This window comes from Rattus norvegicus, chromosome 20, assembly GCF_021556685.1.
Source record: "Rattus norvegicus strain SHRSP/BbbUtx chromosome 20, alternate assembly SHRSP_T2T, whole genome shotgun sequence".
NCBI classification, from domain to species: Eukaryota; Metazoa; Chordata; class Mammalia; order Rodentia; family Muridae; genus Rattus; species Rattus norvegicus.
In genome coordinates this window covers 20,947,571-20,964,620 of record NC_141553.1, presented here as the reverse complement: position 1 = coordinate 20,964,620, position 17,050 = coordinate 20,947,571, and the positions used below count along the sequence as shown (strand labels likewise).

The 17,050-nt window shown below is 43.1% G+C and overlaps 1 protein-coding gene and 1 long non-coding RNA gene across 3 annotated transcripts in view; one reads left to right on the top strand and one right to left on the bottom strand.

The window, feature by feature from the left end:
* The first annotated feature begins 7,954 nt into the window (after positions 1-7,954).
* Positions 7,955-17,050, top strand: part of LOC147998603 (uncharacterized) — a 97,149-nt gene continuing 88,053 nt past the window's right edge. The window contains exon 1 of the long non-coding RNA XR_015645792.1: positions 7,955-8,244. This is a non-coding gene — a long non-coding RNA (uncharacterized LOC147998603). The remainder of the gene's footprint in view (positions 8,245-17,050) is intronic.
* The window catches only part of Cabcoco1 (ciliary associated calcium binding coiled-coil 1), a 109,210-nt gene continuing 101,055 nt past the window's right edge, over positions 8,896-17,050 (bottom strand). The window contains exons 6-8 of one of the 2 annotated variants that reach the window (XM_087597748.1): positions 14,919-15,041; positions 14,159-14,299; positions 8,896-9,294 (exon numbers count right to left, since the gene is read on the bottom strand). In XM_087597748.1, the coding sequence (XP_087453874.1) occupies positions 9,220-9,294; positions 14,159-14,299; positions 14,919-15,041 (339 nt within the window). In that variant the 3' untranslated portion in view covers positions 8,896-9,219. The remainder of the gene's footprint in view (positions 9,295-14,158; positions 14,300-14,918; positions 15,042-17,050) is intronic. The other variant, NM_001134576.1, reaches the window with a different exon arrangement.

The window sequence follows — 17,050 nt, the reverse complement described above, 5'->3', positions numbered from 1 at the left end:
TGTGAAAGCCAGATGTCAACCTCTGGTGCCCTCCCTGAGTTCTGTATACTGTTTTTTGTTGTTATTTTTGTTTGATGTTATTAAGACAGGGTCTCTCACATGCCTTGGGAATCTTTCTGTCTCAGGTTCCTTGGATTACATCTGTGTTCTATGTGTTTGGCTTTTAATTTTTTGGTCATCTATGTGGTTTTGGGGGAGCCCAGGGAGCACCATTAGCTTCCCAGAAGCAGATTGCTAGGCAGTCGCATTCATACTTGTCAGAGGAAGAAAAAGTTAGTGTGTCAGGCTCTCATCGCTGTCAGAAATATGGGAGACAACAACTTAAAGCACAAGATTGCCTGGGCCTCTGGTTTGAGAGGTCTCAGTTCATAACACCTTTCTCCCGTGTTCCTGGGCTGCGGGCAGAGTGTTGCAGTGCACGGTATAGGAAACTAGAGTGCCTCAGCTCCTGGTGGCCAGGAATGCCTACCCCAGCCTACGAGATGGCAACAGCCACCTTCAGAGCTGTTTGTATCTTCCTGACTGCCATCCTAGTTGATGGTCTTCCAGAAACACCCTCACAATGCAGCTGAGTCAGCAATGAAGATAATCCATCACAAATGACATATATGGAGAACAGGCAGATCAAAAGAACATCCCCTGCACTGTCAGGATCAAGCCCCCACCACCATCTTGTTTGTTTTTGCCTAATTCTACCTCAAAGCAGTGGAGTATTATGGTATGTGAGAGCTTCTGCCTTTTGTCTTTTTAGGTCATAAGAAATGTCCCAAATGTCCCAAGCCCGCTTCATGGTTCTGTCTCTCTCCCAGTGGCTTTGTAATGTCTCTAGTAACGCATCTGGCTATCCTTTTGTGGAAATTCTAAGGATTACCTGGACTTTTGAGGATGCCTTGAATAAAGTAGCTGAATCTGAATCCAGAGTGCTGGATAAAATTAGTGGGGGCCCTGTCATCGAAGCCTCAAGTGAAGGTACTTGGCCACCAGTCAGGATGAAGTCCTTCATACTGAGGAAGGTTGCGTACTCTCATTTCTGTTTTTCATAGATTCGTTGGAACAGTAGCTTCTTCCTCTAAGACAAGCCTACTTTTTTAAAACCACATCCACACGCAGAGATAATGATCATCAATAAAATCGTAATATCTGAAAACAGGGGCAGGCTGTAGCTATGTCCTCGTCTGTGGGCAGCACCTGCCTATCTCCCTTCTGCATCTAAGAACTAAGACGTTCCTGGCACCGATGCTGCAGAAGAAGGAGATTATCTGGAACAGTGCACATGATCACTGCCCACCTTTCGAACAGAATCACTGTTTTGTTCGAGGACTGGCTTGACCAAGTTTTAGGAAGCCGACTTCAGCCCCAGCTAATGAATCCTGCCTCACCAAACTCACTTGGTATCTTTCTTCCCCTTGTCTGTCTCTGCCCATGTGACACAGTTCTGGACAAAGGGGTACAGGAGGCTATGGGGAAAAGCTATTTTTGTTCTTAAAAAGTCTTATGAGGGGCTAGGGAGATGGCTCAGCACTTAATAATATACACTGTTTTTCCAGAGGACCAGGATCTGATCCCAGCACATGGACCAGGTCACAACCATCTATAACTCCAGTAATGGGTTCCAGTGTCCTCTTACGACTCTTTGGTACCCTCAGACCCTGAGACACACACTTGCATGCACACATACACAAATAAAATGTTTAAAAAAAAGAGAAAGACGCAGTTGGGGTAATGTTTTCATTTCCACCGTTGATATTAATTAAATTTGTTCCTTGGCATTTTCCTCCACGTATAAAATGCATTCTATGTTAATATTGTGGTTTTAACTTTGTACTATTGTCTCCTAAGATGTAATTAGGCAATTCTTGTGTACTGTTTTTATAATTACATATGATTATAATTATTTCAAAATAAGGAATTTAAATTAAAAAGAGAGAGAGGCCAATAAAGAGAAATCTCTGTTTAGTTGAGGATCCTGGGATGTTATTGTCGCCCCTGGGTAATAAGGGAACAGCCCTGAGGATTAAAACCAGGAAGCTGAACTGTGTGTGTCACAGCGGGAGGCAATCAGGGCCCAGAAGCTCTCTGTATTCAAGTTTCTTTCTTCTGGTTATGCAATATGGTATATATCGGTCAATGTTCAAGATACTTCGAGATTAGATTTCACCACTACAAGTGCTCTGCGTGACTTCCGTGCTCACAACAGGTAGACAACTGGTTATTGGGTGTGTGTGAGGGAGGGAAAAATCCATTTTTTCTATTTCCAACTCTGAGCCTCATGCCCTTTCTGTTAACTGACAGCCGGCAACTCGCAAAGCAGACCGAAGATTCAGAAGTGTGTGTCAGTCTTCAGAGCTGGATAAAATTAATATCTATGGCAGCCGACATATCAATGCTTACCTTAGTAAAGGCCTTGCACAGAGACCCAGCGTATCTTTAGTATGTAAATTTTAGTGAATTAACTAGTTCATCAACTAAAGAAATGTCCTTAACCAGGGGTAAAGAATGTGAGCAAATGGGTAATTTAGGATCTTAGTTATATTTTGGTTGTACTAGAGAAATTCTAACTCAACTGTAACATTTACAAACGTACTAGTCTTGCTCACAGGGGAGTAGGCGGAAGATGGTTGGGCAAATGGGTTGTGCCGCCCGACAGGCAGGGTGAGGGTGAGTGAGCTCACACCCCAGGAAGCTCAGAGATTTGATGATGGTGGGAGTAGAGCTGCTTTCCCTATCTTGGACCTCCATTCCCAACTTCCTCTCCAGTCAGTATATCGGCAGCACCTGTGTATCCAGAGAGGACACTGAGAACCACAGCGTTCTTCCCAGAATTCTCCTCCCCTTCCCGTGGAGTGTTCTGTTCAGAAGGGAAACACTGGGCCGTGGACTCTCTCCTTAGGCCTTTTCTGTTTTCTCCAGACCTGTGTGTAGGCAACGACTGGACAGCCTGGGCAGAGAGGCAGTACATGGCATGGCAGAAGGTGAGCTCCTGTCAGAAAATTCCCAGATATAGAAGCCAACATACTTGTGGGACTGCGCTAATTATGTCATAGATGACAAGCTTGGGAAAGAAGCTCAGGGTAATGTGAGTGAAGAGGCAGTTACCTCACACGCTACAAAAACACGCAGGCTTCTTCTATCTGATGAATTGGTCAAATGTCACATCACACGGTGACCAGTAGGAGATGTCACGTTCCCACAGAGATGAGCACAATGAGCCAAGAGAGTCAGGTTATGCAGGGACAACAATAATCCAAAGATGGATATCTCTAGGGACCAACCCCTCAACCCTCACTGTGTGCAGAGCAGTTTTGCTTTTCCAGACTTTGGTTTCTTTCAACATGGCAGGGTGACATTTCAGATTGCGTTGGGCAGGGAAGTCCAATGGTCTGGACAATAGAGAGGCTGAGAACCTCCTCCAGCTGCTCAGGGTACAAAGCTGGATGCCTTAGTAGTTCCAACCTGGTGCTCAATGCTTGGAGGACTATTGGAAAGTCAGGTCTTCAGTCCCTATTATACTGAAAGCCCAAGAGACTAGATACTGGTGTCACTGACAGACTGCATTATTGCTGCCACCACCACCACCACCACCATCATCATCATCATCATCATCATCATCATCATCATCATATGGAGGAGGAGGAAGAGGAGGGTATGGCATATTCAATAACAAAGAGCAAAGGCAGATTAGCAAGGTCTACACCATCTTTATTCTTGGACCTCTTTGTATCTAAGTTGTCCTTTGGAGGGTGCTACCAACTGTGGGGAGGCTCTTCCCTCCCAGATAATGCTTCCTGGAAATGTCCTTGTAGACTTGCCTAGAGCTGTGTCTTCAGGAGTCTCAGATTCTGTCTTTGATGGTCAGGGATCAAGATCAGCCATCCTGAGGACTTATCACCCTGCAAACTCATGGCCTTCTTGAAACCAAGTCCTGTGTCCCATATCCCTGGGTTTGTTATAGCCAGTTCTGCTTCCTTAGCAAATAGAAGCACTTATGAGTCTGGCAAAGGGCGACCTCTTCATTCAAGACCAGCTCATTGACAGACTGTATTATTGTGCTGTCTGTAGAAATTTTATTTCATTTTAATACTCATTATTTTTATTTATATTTATGTGTGCCTGTATGTCTTTAAGTGCACCAAGTGTGTACAGGAGCCTGCAGTGGCCAGAAGAGGGCATTGGATCTCCTAGAACTGGGATTACAGGTGGGTTATGAGCTGCCTGGTACGGGTGCTTGTGGAGGAATTTTATTCCAGCAACATGGCTGTTTCTGGTAAGGGAATATCCAAAGATAGATCCAGTGATAATGCAGACATGCCACACATCTTTAATACCTCTGGCTGGAACACAAGCCTACCATTAGTCTATGCCTTTGATCTCCAAAAAATGATGTCTAACTGAAGGGCAGACAAAGTGGTGAATCAGAGAAAGATTTGACAAAATGAGTCAGAGACAGTATATGCTCAATTCATACAAGAATAGATAAGAAAGGGGCTATTTAAAGAAGAGTGAGGGAAAAAGAATTCAATTTGATTCAATTCAATTCAGTTCAGTTCAGTTTGGAGCAGTTCAGCTCATGGAGGTCAGAGCAGACTTTCCAAGCAGAGCAATTCAGTCAGAAGCTGAGAGAAGCCAATTTGAATCAGTCAGCTTGGAGAGGAGTTTAAGACAGAACAGCTGATTTGAACCAGCCAGAGTTCAGAAAGAGATAGAAAGGTCAGTTTATTCAGTGGTGAGTCTCAGAGACTGAAACATTTTGGGCTTAGGTCAGCAGATGAATGCTGGAAGCTGAACCCTTCAAGTTCCTGTCTTGCAGACGATTAGATTGTACTGAGGTTAGAAGGTTCCAGTCTTAGGTCTAAGGGTAGTTAGAAAAGAGGAGGAAACACTCTAGGCTTAGTCCAAGCTGTGTCTTCTTACAGCTAGGTTTTGGCTCTCATCTCATCGCTTCATCTGAGGAAATAAAAGGAACAGTTTGCATTTACAGGTGCTGGGAAACAAACATGGGTCCTCTGCAAGAGCATCGAAAGCTCTTCACTGCTGAGCCATTTCTCTAGCACGGAAGTTTTAGTTCTAAAATAACTCAATATACTATTTATAAAGTGAGTATGTTTTCAGAAAGTTTTGAACTCTTCCACAGAACTGAGAAGGGTGTGGGGAGATCTTGGAATGTAATACACATACCCTTCTCCCCAAAGGGTAGGAACTCTCATCACTGTCTTCTCCATGACCCTTTACTCTTTGGTTTACAAGATGAGTATATTTAATTTCTCTTGTGCCACTATAAGGCACTTCATTAATGACAAAATGTGGCCAGGATAATTTTTCTTCCTAATTACCTTGTTTTATTCTGTTCAATATACGGTCTTTTAATTAATTATTAGATTTTTTTTTCGTAGAACTGTTTTGGATTTTCAGACAAATTGGGCAGGTGTCCCAGACTCATGTAGTCTCCCCTCCATCCTTCCCAGTTACTACTAATTAGTAACAATTGTCACTAACCTTGCAATAAATAGTAAGATGCATCTGGGTCAGTTAATTAACTGGAGATGAAGGATTTTCTTGCGCAAACCCATTATTTACTCATAGCTTCTCTACTTTTTCTGTGTTCCATCCCCCCATGAAGTGAACAAGCACGCGAGGCCATCCTACCTCCTTAAACTCCTTTTGGAGGTGATATTTTCTCATCCCTCCCTTAGTTCTGATGACCTCTGAGAGCATCGGGTGGTATCACTGAGTTAGAGTAGCTTTTCCCAGTGGAATTTTCGTAGTTTTATTCTAATGGTCTTTCCCCTTACTTGGGGAGGGAGATGACCGAGATTGAACACTATTTTCAGTTGTTACCAACATGAGTTGTGATGACCTGACCACCCATCTGACACACTGTTGATCAGGGACGTCCACTGTGAGGATATGGTTCCCACCTCTCTCTCTTCCACATTTTGTTCTTCGGTAGCAACTCACTTACCCACAAGGGACTAATTTGGCTCCTTCTTCAGAGTAATGGGAGTACCTGCACAATTTATGTGTAATTCTTCTACATGAGAAATTTCACTGATGATTCTGTAAGTAGAGGAGCCAAAGTAGAGTCAAATCACCATGCTGGATAGAAGGGCTAGAAAGAACACTTGATTGGGAGTGCTAGGGTTTGACATTGGATACCAGCACAGACATTTTATCAGGGGCACGGTCCTGCATATATTCCTGTCCCTCAAAGCTGCTTGAGCGACAAGGGATTCTACATGGCAATCGGCAGAAAGACTTCTCTGCTTGCATCCTTCTCGCACGGACCTTGACTCCGCCCCTCTTCTTTCCTCTATGATCACTGCCTCTCAGTCGCCACCATCAGAGCATCCTTGGCTGAGTAGACTCGCATTCCTTTACCATTTCTGCCTTGTGCATTTCTGTCCTGCATTTATGCCATTGCTATTGTATTGAATCACCCTGCTTGTCCACGTCTTCCTCATCTGCCATTGGGTGATGACTATTATTAGATGCATGCAGTCAAGGACTATTGTCTTATTCATCCTGATACCAAGAAACTGCCCCAAATGAATTAGATTAGATTCAAAAGAAGATAGAGATATTAGGTTGACCATTGAGGACACTTCCATGGAATGTTCTCTGAAGCTACAAATTAATATAAATGTGAAAGCCCTTTCATAACTCTGAGCAAGTGTGGAGCCACTCTTACCAATGGCTGCACTTCAGTGGAGAGGAAAGAGTTCTGAGAGCAAATTGTATTATTAGCATCTGATCTCTGTTTGGGCATTTGTAAATCCCAACAAGATGTGCTCATTCTGATTTAGACTGATTTTTCTTATGAAACTTAAATTAGTAGGTAATTTGCCTGCCATAAAGGAGATCTAACTTAGTGATTTAAGACATTAAGGAAAAACCCTTGACTTTTATGTCAAGTGGAAGGTAGCCTCCAGAGACTCTGGAAGATTCAGAAGAATCATGTGGGTTAAACATCTGGTCCTCTCAAGAATTTCCTAAATGCTGGTCATGTAAGAAGTATCACAACTTTAAAAGGGGGAGGGATATGTTTTTACTTTAATTAATCTTCACCATGAGATAGATAAAGACAAAGGTAGACTCTATCAACTTTATGATTATGTGAGTCCAGGTTCAAAAGCCTGTTTTACCATGCCAGATGTGCAATAATGGGAAAATGTCTCTGAAGTCCCCTACATTCACTCTTTGTCTTCTGCAAATTATAGACAACTGCATTTGAAGCTGTGGCCCACTGTTTTTTAAATATGGCTAGTCCATAATTGGGAAGATTAATTAAATCACTACCTAGGCTCTTTTCTATATCCATATTCTAGAATGAGGAGGCAAAGGTGCTGGAGGGAGACATTAAATGTCTGCCTGTCCATCTATCCATCCTTTTTTCCATCTATCTACCCATCCATTTATCTATCATCTATCTATCTATCTATCTATCTATCTATCTATCTATCTATCTATCCATCCATCCATTATCTATCCATCCATCCATTATCTATCTATACATCCATTATCTATCCATCCATTATCTATCTATCTAATTAATCTATATAACTATTGATTCATCTATCATCTATTCATCTATCCTCTATCTATCCATCTACCATCTACCTATCCATCCATTATCTATCTATCTGTCTGTCTGTCTGTCTGTCTGTCTGTCTGTTTGTCTGTCTATTCATCCATTATCTATCCATCCATCCATTATCTATCTATCCATCTATTATCTATCTATCCATCCATTATCTATCTATCTATCTATCTATCTATCTATCTATCTATCTATCTATCTATCTATCTACCTATCTATCTCTTGTACTATTTTTGATTGGGTTTACGTGCCTGCAATCCTTGCTCAAGGACCCATTCTTTTAGGTCCACTTGCTGTTGAAACTTTGCTTAGTCATTTCTAGAAGCTTCCTTATTAACTGTCCTTGGTTTCTTCAGGGTCACTGCTGTCTCTGGTGAAAAGATAGCTAAGGGAATGCAGGCCATTCTCAGACAGCTTCTCCTGTTTTCTAAAGGAACAGGGGCTGGGAGAAGAAGGCAATCCCGTGTCTTTAGGGCGAGAAGCAAACCTGCCTTTATCTTAAGAATTCCTTACACCTCTGGACCTGGGTATTTAACAATGCTCTCAGCTTCATCTCTGTCCCAGAAGAACATGTTCTGGCTGGTTCCTTGGGTCCTGATTGAGAGAGCAAGACCGTCATCCATACCCATCCAAATGCCACCCAGAATGAGGTATGTGTACCTCAAAAATTCTTGAGGGACCGCTCTCCCTCCAGCACTTTTGTGTCCTCTTTCTAGAATATGGATATAGAAAGGAGCCTAGGTAGTGATTTAATTAATCTTCCTAATTATGGATAAGCCATTGGCACATAGCTATTTTCATCTTGAAATTGTATTTTCATAAGGGTATTTAAAGGCTCGAGATTTTTTATTTTTTTCTTCCCTGAGTACCTCATCATCCCTGTGCAGTATAATGGTTAATTTTAGGGACTCTGAGTTTGATTTGTATTTAAGATTTTTACAATCTATATATAGGCTGGCCTTTAATAATCATTTATACGTTGCTTCTTTTTATATAGGTCATGTGTTCTCCTGGGAGGGTAACAAGATTAGAAACAGCAAATACAGTGTGCAGAATAAATTAAAATGCTTCAAACTGCATTATATAATTTCAGAAAATTGGTTTCACACTGAAAGGTTTAAATAAGAAAACCAAATGAGTTAAATAAGAAAAAACAAAAAAACAAAGAACCAACCCGCCCCTCAGTGCATAGCAGGATGGCCGTTGTTTAGTAGGTTTGACCTTAGAGTGACGATTTCTGGCCTCTGCTCACAATGCCGCATCAACCGGACCCACCTGGCCACTAATGGGTAAAGGTACTATTACTTTACTACGTTTTTTTATTGTTATTTCAAAAGGTTAGTTTCATTTCCGAGAAAGAGGAATAGTATTCATTAGTCAAAACAATAGTACTTTCGTATAGAACTTCCAAAATCATACAAAGCAATGCTCTTCTTGCTTTTGGCCCTGTAAACTCAGAGGTGGGTGTGGAATGGGAGGGGCGGGACGACGCCTTGTCAATCACTCAGGATAACGGGAAGTGGGTTTTCCTTCCAGGGCTTCATGGAGGTGACATAGTGCTATAGAGACATTATTATTCTGGCCGGTTTTGTTGGTTTCTCGGAAGATTAACTTGTACTGCATTCTCAGGCTTTCTTCAGTTTCTCTATTCGCGCGTTAAAGGACTCTTCCTGTACTTGCAGTTTTTCGTTTATCTCGTTCTGTGGAGACAATCATAAAAAAAAAAAAAGTGGTTATGACAGAGCTATCTTTGGCTGCACACTGTCTTTGTGGTTTTGACATACTATAGTGCCTAAAGACAGACATTATCCCTCACACACACCTTCCTGTTTTGCAGACAGAGCTGGGTTGCAGCCTGTGGTGATTCGATAACACTTTATCGTATTTCTCTGCGCATTCCCAATGTATAGCGTGTCTACCGCGGACAGGAAGTGGTATTTGGACAGCCATTTTTCACACAGCCTCATGGTGGAAAATAGGATAACTGATCTGCATTGCCAGACACGTTTGCCAATGAGGGCTGAATCAGAGAAACTGCTGTGGGCTCAGTCGGCTCCGTGTTGTGGGCCCTTCCCCCCTTTGTCTTGGCCTGCCCTCTAATGCAGTCTAAATGGGATTCCTGGAAGCTTCAGTGCGCGAAAGAATAGCACAGAGGCTCTCACAATTAGGACAGCTCTCATAATTAAGAGTATTCATCATATATTACAATTCTTGCATGCATGCCACTGTGTAATATATAGCTGATATGGGGAAAAACAAAAAACAAAACAAAACAAAACAAAACAAAAACCCAACTTCTCATAAGCAATTGGTGACAGGTTTTAAGATCATGGCAGCCTCTGGATGTGATACTGTGCACACTAACATCAATACCAGGGTAATTCCAAAAGTGCACCTCATTGCATTTGCACGTTATCTTAACACCAGGGGCTCAGAAAATGCTTTCCTTTTATCAAGGATGAATGATACAGTTGCACACAGGGAAAGCTCCAGTTGGGAGGCTTGTTGCTGACTGAGTGACTCAAGGAGAACACTTTAAACTCCCGTGTGTTAATGAGTCAAAGTCTAGAACATTAAGTACGTCATGTAATTGGAAATCCTCATGGTTAACTGTGTTTTAAGTAGGGATAAGGGGGTTCCTGAGCAGATGTGATTGAAAGTATTTTTATGTGTTTATGTAATTTTTAAGAAAGTCAATGTAATAGGCAATTTTGAAATCTTTTCCCTGATTATCATTTTAATGAGATTTGGTTTTCATATCATGGGAAGAGTTGATATTTCTGATAGGTCACATTGGTGTCAACAATTGTGGATTTCTGATTTATATGAGGACAGAATGGGGCGGGACTTTTAAGGTGGTGATTGTTGTTTTGTTGTTGTTGTTCCTCCTCCTCCTCCTCCTCCTTCTTTGATTAACTTTTGACTTCCGGTTTCTTCATTTTTTTTTCTTTCTAAGTGGTTGAGTGGACGAGGCAGGAGAAGAGATTAAAATGGTCCCCTAGTTATCCTTTTACATAGATGCCCCGTGCAGTAATTTCACAGGACTAAAAAGAATGTGGCCTATGTACCGTCAGCTAGTCTGTGGTCTCGTTTGGCTGTGTCACTTTGGACAAGCCACTTAACCCTTCGGTCTTTATACGGGACATGAAGCAGTGACTAGTTACCACTGCAAGTTTAGCTTAGCATTTATAATCCCAACTCTGGATTTCACCACATACTTCACTAGTGGCATAGTTCGCTAAGGTATTATCATGAAATATTAAAAATTGTCAGCCTTATGAATTGGCATAAACATATGGGATATTGCACCATGTAGGTGTTGAAATGGTCTGAGGAAATAATTTCGACACGGTTCTAAAGGATTGGGGCGATGCGCTCTAGCCAAGTGGTGGGCTTCTCCTCTCACGGGGGCGCTTCTGTGTCCACCCATCATCTCGTGTTCTTCAGAGAAGCATGGCTGGGCTTCCGTTTACCAGCTCCCTCTGGCACCTCACTAAGGCTCTGGAAAGGACCTGAAAACTCTTCATGCATTTACCTCAGATAGTTTATCATGCTGTGTGTGGGCTTTGGAGAGAAGGTTCCTGAAGGTCGCATATGCCTAACAGGAGGGAGAAAACTTACAAATCTTCAGACCATGGTGATTCGTGCTTTAGTTTAGCTACAAGTTGCAGAGCCAGAATGAAATGGAATCCATGCCTACCCAATGGATCCGTTGGTTTGCTGTCTCCTTGTTCTTCAAAATGCAGCTGAATAGACATGTTACCTTCAACTTGGGGCTGGGTCTTATTCTATCTCCTTTAGGAAGTGTTCTGAACGCCCTGTCCTGTGTTCTGTAGCTTTCACTGACCACAGCCTCATATGACTTTTCTAACGCGTACAATCCAAAGTCATAACGTAACTTACGCAACGTACGTAGCTTTCGTAACGAAACGTAGGGTAACGTGACGTAAGGCAACATAAACCACAGGGTGGCAAGTTATGGTCACCTTTTCCCACATTATTTTATTCGTTGGCTGCGTCAGGGCCAACAGCCAATCTTTTTAATACAAGAGCCCAGCATTCTCGTTCTTAATTCTCTAAAATAGGATTCTTTAAATATATCAAAGTTGCTTCCACTTGGGTCTCATTTTTTATTATGCAGTTTGGGGCCAAACTAATTTCATTTCGAATGTATCTTTAAAATGAAAATATCTAGATTATATTGGCTTAGAATGTTTGGTCTATTCCGTGTAATTTTAATTGACATCTGAGGGCCAAGAGAACTTCCTTCGTAATAAATCTCTAAAACTGTGAAGCGAATTGTGGGGAAAAAATAAGTAGGTGAACATAAAAAATTGAGGGCTTACCCTCCATTTTAGGAGGTTCTCTACTAGGGAAGTGGACATTGGCTTGGAACCACAATAGAGGACTTGCCCTGAGACAATGCACCAAAACAGGAATTCTCTATTGACCTTTCTGCAGAAACTGCAGTAACAGCACAGCCTTTAAATAAAGAGGAAGAAAAAAAACAAAACAAGAGCCCACGGATTGATCACAAACGCTGAGAGCAGAAAATGCATTCACCAAGTGTGTACGGCAGATGTGTGTATCCCGTGTCCACTGACTGACACTGGGTTTCGGTAAGGGGCGTGGCAAGTTTTAGAACTAGGATCACGTAAAGGTGGAAAGTAGTTCAGCCCATTGGACACAGGGCAAAACTGCAGCGAGGCTCAGGGCCATCGCCCCACTTGGAACTTGTCCAAGAGGGAGGTAGGTGAGGGGAAAGCAGGGAGCCGCAGGTGCGTTAACAGAGTAGCCTGGGCCCTGTGTTAGATGTGCGGCTTCCTTGGATGGTGCTGGACTTGCAACTGGGATCAGGCTCATAGCACCTGCTAAGCCCACTGAGCCTGCGAGGCTGGCAATCTGTCTGAGTCCCACTTTTTGATGTTTGCTGTTGGAAGTGCCCTCTTCGCTTGCGTGGAGTTTAGCAGGATTGCAGAGAGAAATTACACGTGGCGCTTCGCTAACTTGAGACACTGTAGAAATCCATTATTATTTTGCCATCTTGTTGTCAAAACAAAAACCAAAAAACCCAGCAGTCATTTGGCCAGCCAGCGCCAAATTAGATCCGCCAAATTTGGCCAGTCATTAGATCCACCCAGTATGGAGATGCTCACAGTACCTATAGGGGTCTCCCTTCTGGGCCACGCCCTCCCTCTGTGCATAACTGCGCCGAAGTGAAGAAGTTGTTGAACTTCCGTGCTACTGGGAAGAGAAAAGGCACACAGACTAACCCTGTTTGTTCTGTCAAGAGGTACTGAGGCTGCAGACTCTAATGCTCTAAAAGAAAAGCCATCAGCCGAATAGTTAAAAACACACAGCTCCCTTCATGGCTTTGGTAAGGATGGTTTCAATTGTGGGTCCTGCAAACAATTCTCTTACTTGTCTGGTAGTTTCTCGGCGATAATTTCAGAGCTGTGGGATTGCAAAGGGGCCCCGGGCCATGATTATACGTAAACTATATTTAGAGGAAATGTTATCAAATCTAAAAAGGAGGTATGTTCTGAACTCGGCCTAATTCAGCTGCACTCTGCCCTTCTGCACAGTAACTGGTTATTACATTCGCAGGGCCGCTAACAATAGGCCTTTGTGTAAAAACGTGTTCTTCCACTATTTCTGGTAAACACTAAACACCCCTTATTAAGCTGGGGACCTTGGCTGGTTCTGTTGGCACCAGGTCATTAAATGCTCGTGTAAATATTGCAAGAACATTTGACGATTAAACGAATAACAAGGTATGTTTAGGACAACCTAAGGTTTTTGCTCTTCCCAAATTAGTTATTAATACAGTGTGCTTGGTATGTATGGTCCCATGTGCAGATGAAAAAAATAAATAAATCTTCCCCTGAGATGCATATGTGTTGTTGTGATTTATAGTCATTTCTCAAAATCGGCAATTCACTTTGTTTAAGCATCTGGCTTAGGAAACTGTGTGGATTCTTGTAAATAGTTATGTGAAGGTAGTAGTGAGTGTTTGTTTCTTGGACAGAATGACAAAGTATTCAACACTGGTACCCAGAGGCAGCTACCCAGAGGCAGTCTCTACTACCCATTGGCAGGGCACCCTTGGCGAAAATGCTTAGCGATTAGCGATAGACGAAGACATGATGTACCTGAGAAGAATTTCGAACCTGACACTGGGTGAGGTGACTGAGTTAAGCATGGTGGTTGATTGGCAGCAATCACTTTTCGGGAGTCCCGGTCACTTCACTCATGCACAAGGCCTGTTTACAGTGTGGTGTGGCTCAAAGTCTTCACCGGGCTCTTTTTATGGGGTTTCAGTGTTGAAAGGTTTTGCAGGCCGATGACACACAACCCACGAGGTGCTGCTGGTGGGTCTGTGTTTGTGATCGTGTTGAATCCAGAAGACCCAGTGGAGGATTGTGTAGCCTTGTGAGGTAGAGTGTGCAAACTATAAACCTCACTTGCCTGGCCAGAGCACAGCGGTGTTTACAGATGTTGAGGCTGACGCCGCCTAATTTGCCAAGCATAATGGGGACTTCCCTGTCCTTTCTCACTCAGTACCTGAATGCTTATCAAGACCTCATCCGTCACTCGTGCCAGGGCTAATTTTACGTCATCAATGGTGAAGCCACCTAAGGGATCCTCTTCTCCCATTTCACTCTCCAGCAGCGATTCCTGAGGCCCTTGCTCTTGATCCAGCCCCTAAGACAGTGGAAATAAACACGTTCAGGTACCGAAAGTGAGCAATACTCAGATGAGCACATGAGTGCTCTGGGATTTATGGGCAACCTCAAACTTCAACTCTGTGTGGCCCTACCAGGAGCAGTATCGAGGCGGAAGGAGGCTCTGATTTTATATTACCATATATCTTAGGGATTATAAGAAACTTGGGGGGTCTCAGTGGTGAAGACAGCATATGATATGGGGAGGAGGAGGTGAAAATGAAGAAGAAGGAGAAGAAGGAGGAGGAGGAGGAAGGAAGAAGGAAGAAAGAAGAAGGAGGAAAGAAGAAGAAGGAGGAGGAGGAGGAGAAGGAGAAGAAGAAGGAGGAGAAGGAGAAGGAGAAGGAGAAGGAGAAGAAGAAGAAGAAGAAGAAGAAGAAGAAGAAGAAGAAGAAGAAGAAGAAGAAGAAGAAGAAGAAGAAGAAGAAGCAGCAGCCACCTCTTGATCACTATCAACTGACCTGTGTGTGAATCAAATCTAAAAGGAATATTGGCCAGGAAAACGTCGGAGTCAGGGACAGTGGGGGCACATGCGCTCTTTCCATCTTGTGCCATGGTAGTGCTTTTAGCAGGACAAGGAGCGGCATTGCCAAGCCTACCTTCTGTTCAGTGTCCAGCGTTGGCAACGGCTCTATGAAGGCTGAATACATGCTCAGTGAGATACCTTCTTCCAGAGGGGCTGGGAAAGGGTGGTCTGCAGGCTTGACGGCCTCTATGGTTTGCTGGAGAAGAAGAACTTTTGGTGAGGGACTCTGTCTCAGCCAGCTCCCTTACCGACTGCCATATAAAATCTGGTATTGTATTTAAGTACCACCTGCTTCAAGCCATTGATATCATTTTCTCCTCATTGCCTTTCTGTCCCCCATTTCTCACCCACAATTAACATCGCCTTCTCATTGTTTCTGGACTCTATGGTTGAGGCTTCATTCATTTGCCTCATCATTTGCCTTCATTCATTTGCACCATGCCCCTGCCTCACACTCCTGTCTACTAGCCCTTTATAGGGAGAGAGCCAAGCATCAGACCCCACTGTCTATCTGTCTCCCCCATTTTAGGCAGAAGGATCGGTCCTTACTACACCCAGTAATGGTTGATTGACACAATTCAGTGGGATGTCAATGCTCTTGCGGGTACAAGGAAAGTGGCTGTCACCAGTATAGGGCAATAGGGCCTGACTTTGTCGAGGACCTGAGTTTGAGCCTCAGGACCACCCACATGAAAAAAAAAAAACAAAAACAAAAAAAACCAAGCATGGTGGAATCTCGTTGTAATCCTAGAGCTGAGGGAGCAGAGGCAGGAGGCTCCCTGAGAAACACTGGCAAGCTGCAATGTCAGAAGAGAAAAGAAAAGAAAAAAGAAAAGACAGTACCACATGCAAAGTTAACCTTTGGCTTCTACATGTACATGGCTATACGTGTGTGTGTGTGTGTGTGTGTGTGTGTGTGTTTATGCAGACACTTGTGTGCATAAGGCACACATACACACACACGGAGAGAGAGAGAGAGAGAGAGAGAGAGAGAGAGAGAGAGAGAGAGAGAGAGAGAGAGAGAGAATATCCAGTGGTGGACACACCAGAATTTCTGAAGCTCAGTATGTATAAAAAGCCAGAACACAATCGTCAGAGGGACTCACTCACAGCGAACTCACTGTACAGTGACACTTCCCGTGGGCAGCTGACAATACTTTGCCAACAGGGTGCAGATGCGGTGGAGGGAGACTGTCAGAAACAGCACTGAAAGATACCGAGAATTATGGTCGCCAACTTTGGCAGGGTCCGTCCAGCTACCGAGGCACAGAGTGCAAGAGGAGATGAGGTTACTAAAGGCATCAAGCCTCCGAACCTTTTAATTAGTTCCTCTTGTTCTAAATCTGTGTTTAACAGGCACTGTTTTTTTTTTTTTAAAAACTATAATTTAATTTCCCATCTCAGTTGATCTGTAAAGACATAGCCACTTGAGTGTTCTGGTTTCCATGTCTTCTACATACCTCAGTATAAATCAATAACTTGTTCCAATTTACATAGCACACTCCCATGAGCTCGGTAGTGAAATCACTCGCTCACTGCTGTGCTGACCAGAGTTGGGCCTGAGCACACGAGTTTGAAGAACTATGAGGATGCCCTGTTACCGTCTTAGGACACTTTTTGGAGGGGAAAATCTTGAGAGAACTGTACAGTCATTTCGGTCATCTCTGTTTTACACCCCATCATTGAAATATTAATGTTTTTTCCTTTACAGGTTTTGTAGAGTGCTGAACGAGGATTTGTTTGGTGTGTATGGATTTTTATTGTTAATTTTTATGTGAGCATAGGAAGTTGCTGTTCAGTTATACACATATAGAGACAAAGATATTTGGAAATGGAGAGGTAAAGTGGTTGAGCTAAGATCAAATAATTATCTTAGCTCAATCCCTTTAGTAGTGACTGCAGTCGCATTAGAGCCCGGGGCAGTGGCCCTAAGCTTTGTCCGTTTTCAGTAAACTATAACTTATCATCAAGTGGCCATCCTGGGAAAATATTGATATTGCTAAGCATTCAATTTTTATTCTGTTGGATGATGTCATTCCTGCTGTTTATCTTGGGTAGAGTAAGGTTCTTCAGAATTTTCAGGAGACATCAGGACCGTAGGGTTTTCTTCCGGTCACACTCGCACGCAGGCTGATACTTTTCGCCAAGTGAGGGGTCAAGGACCCGTATCTCTTCGTTGTTATGTGCAGCCCCCCATCATGCTTG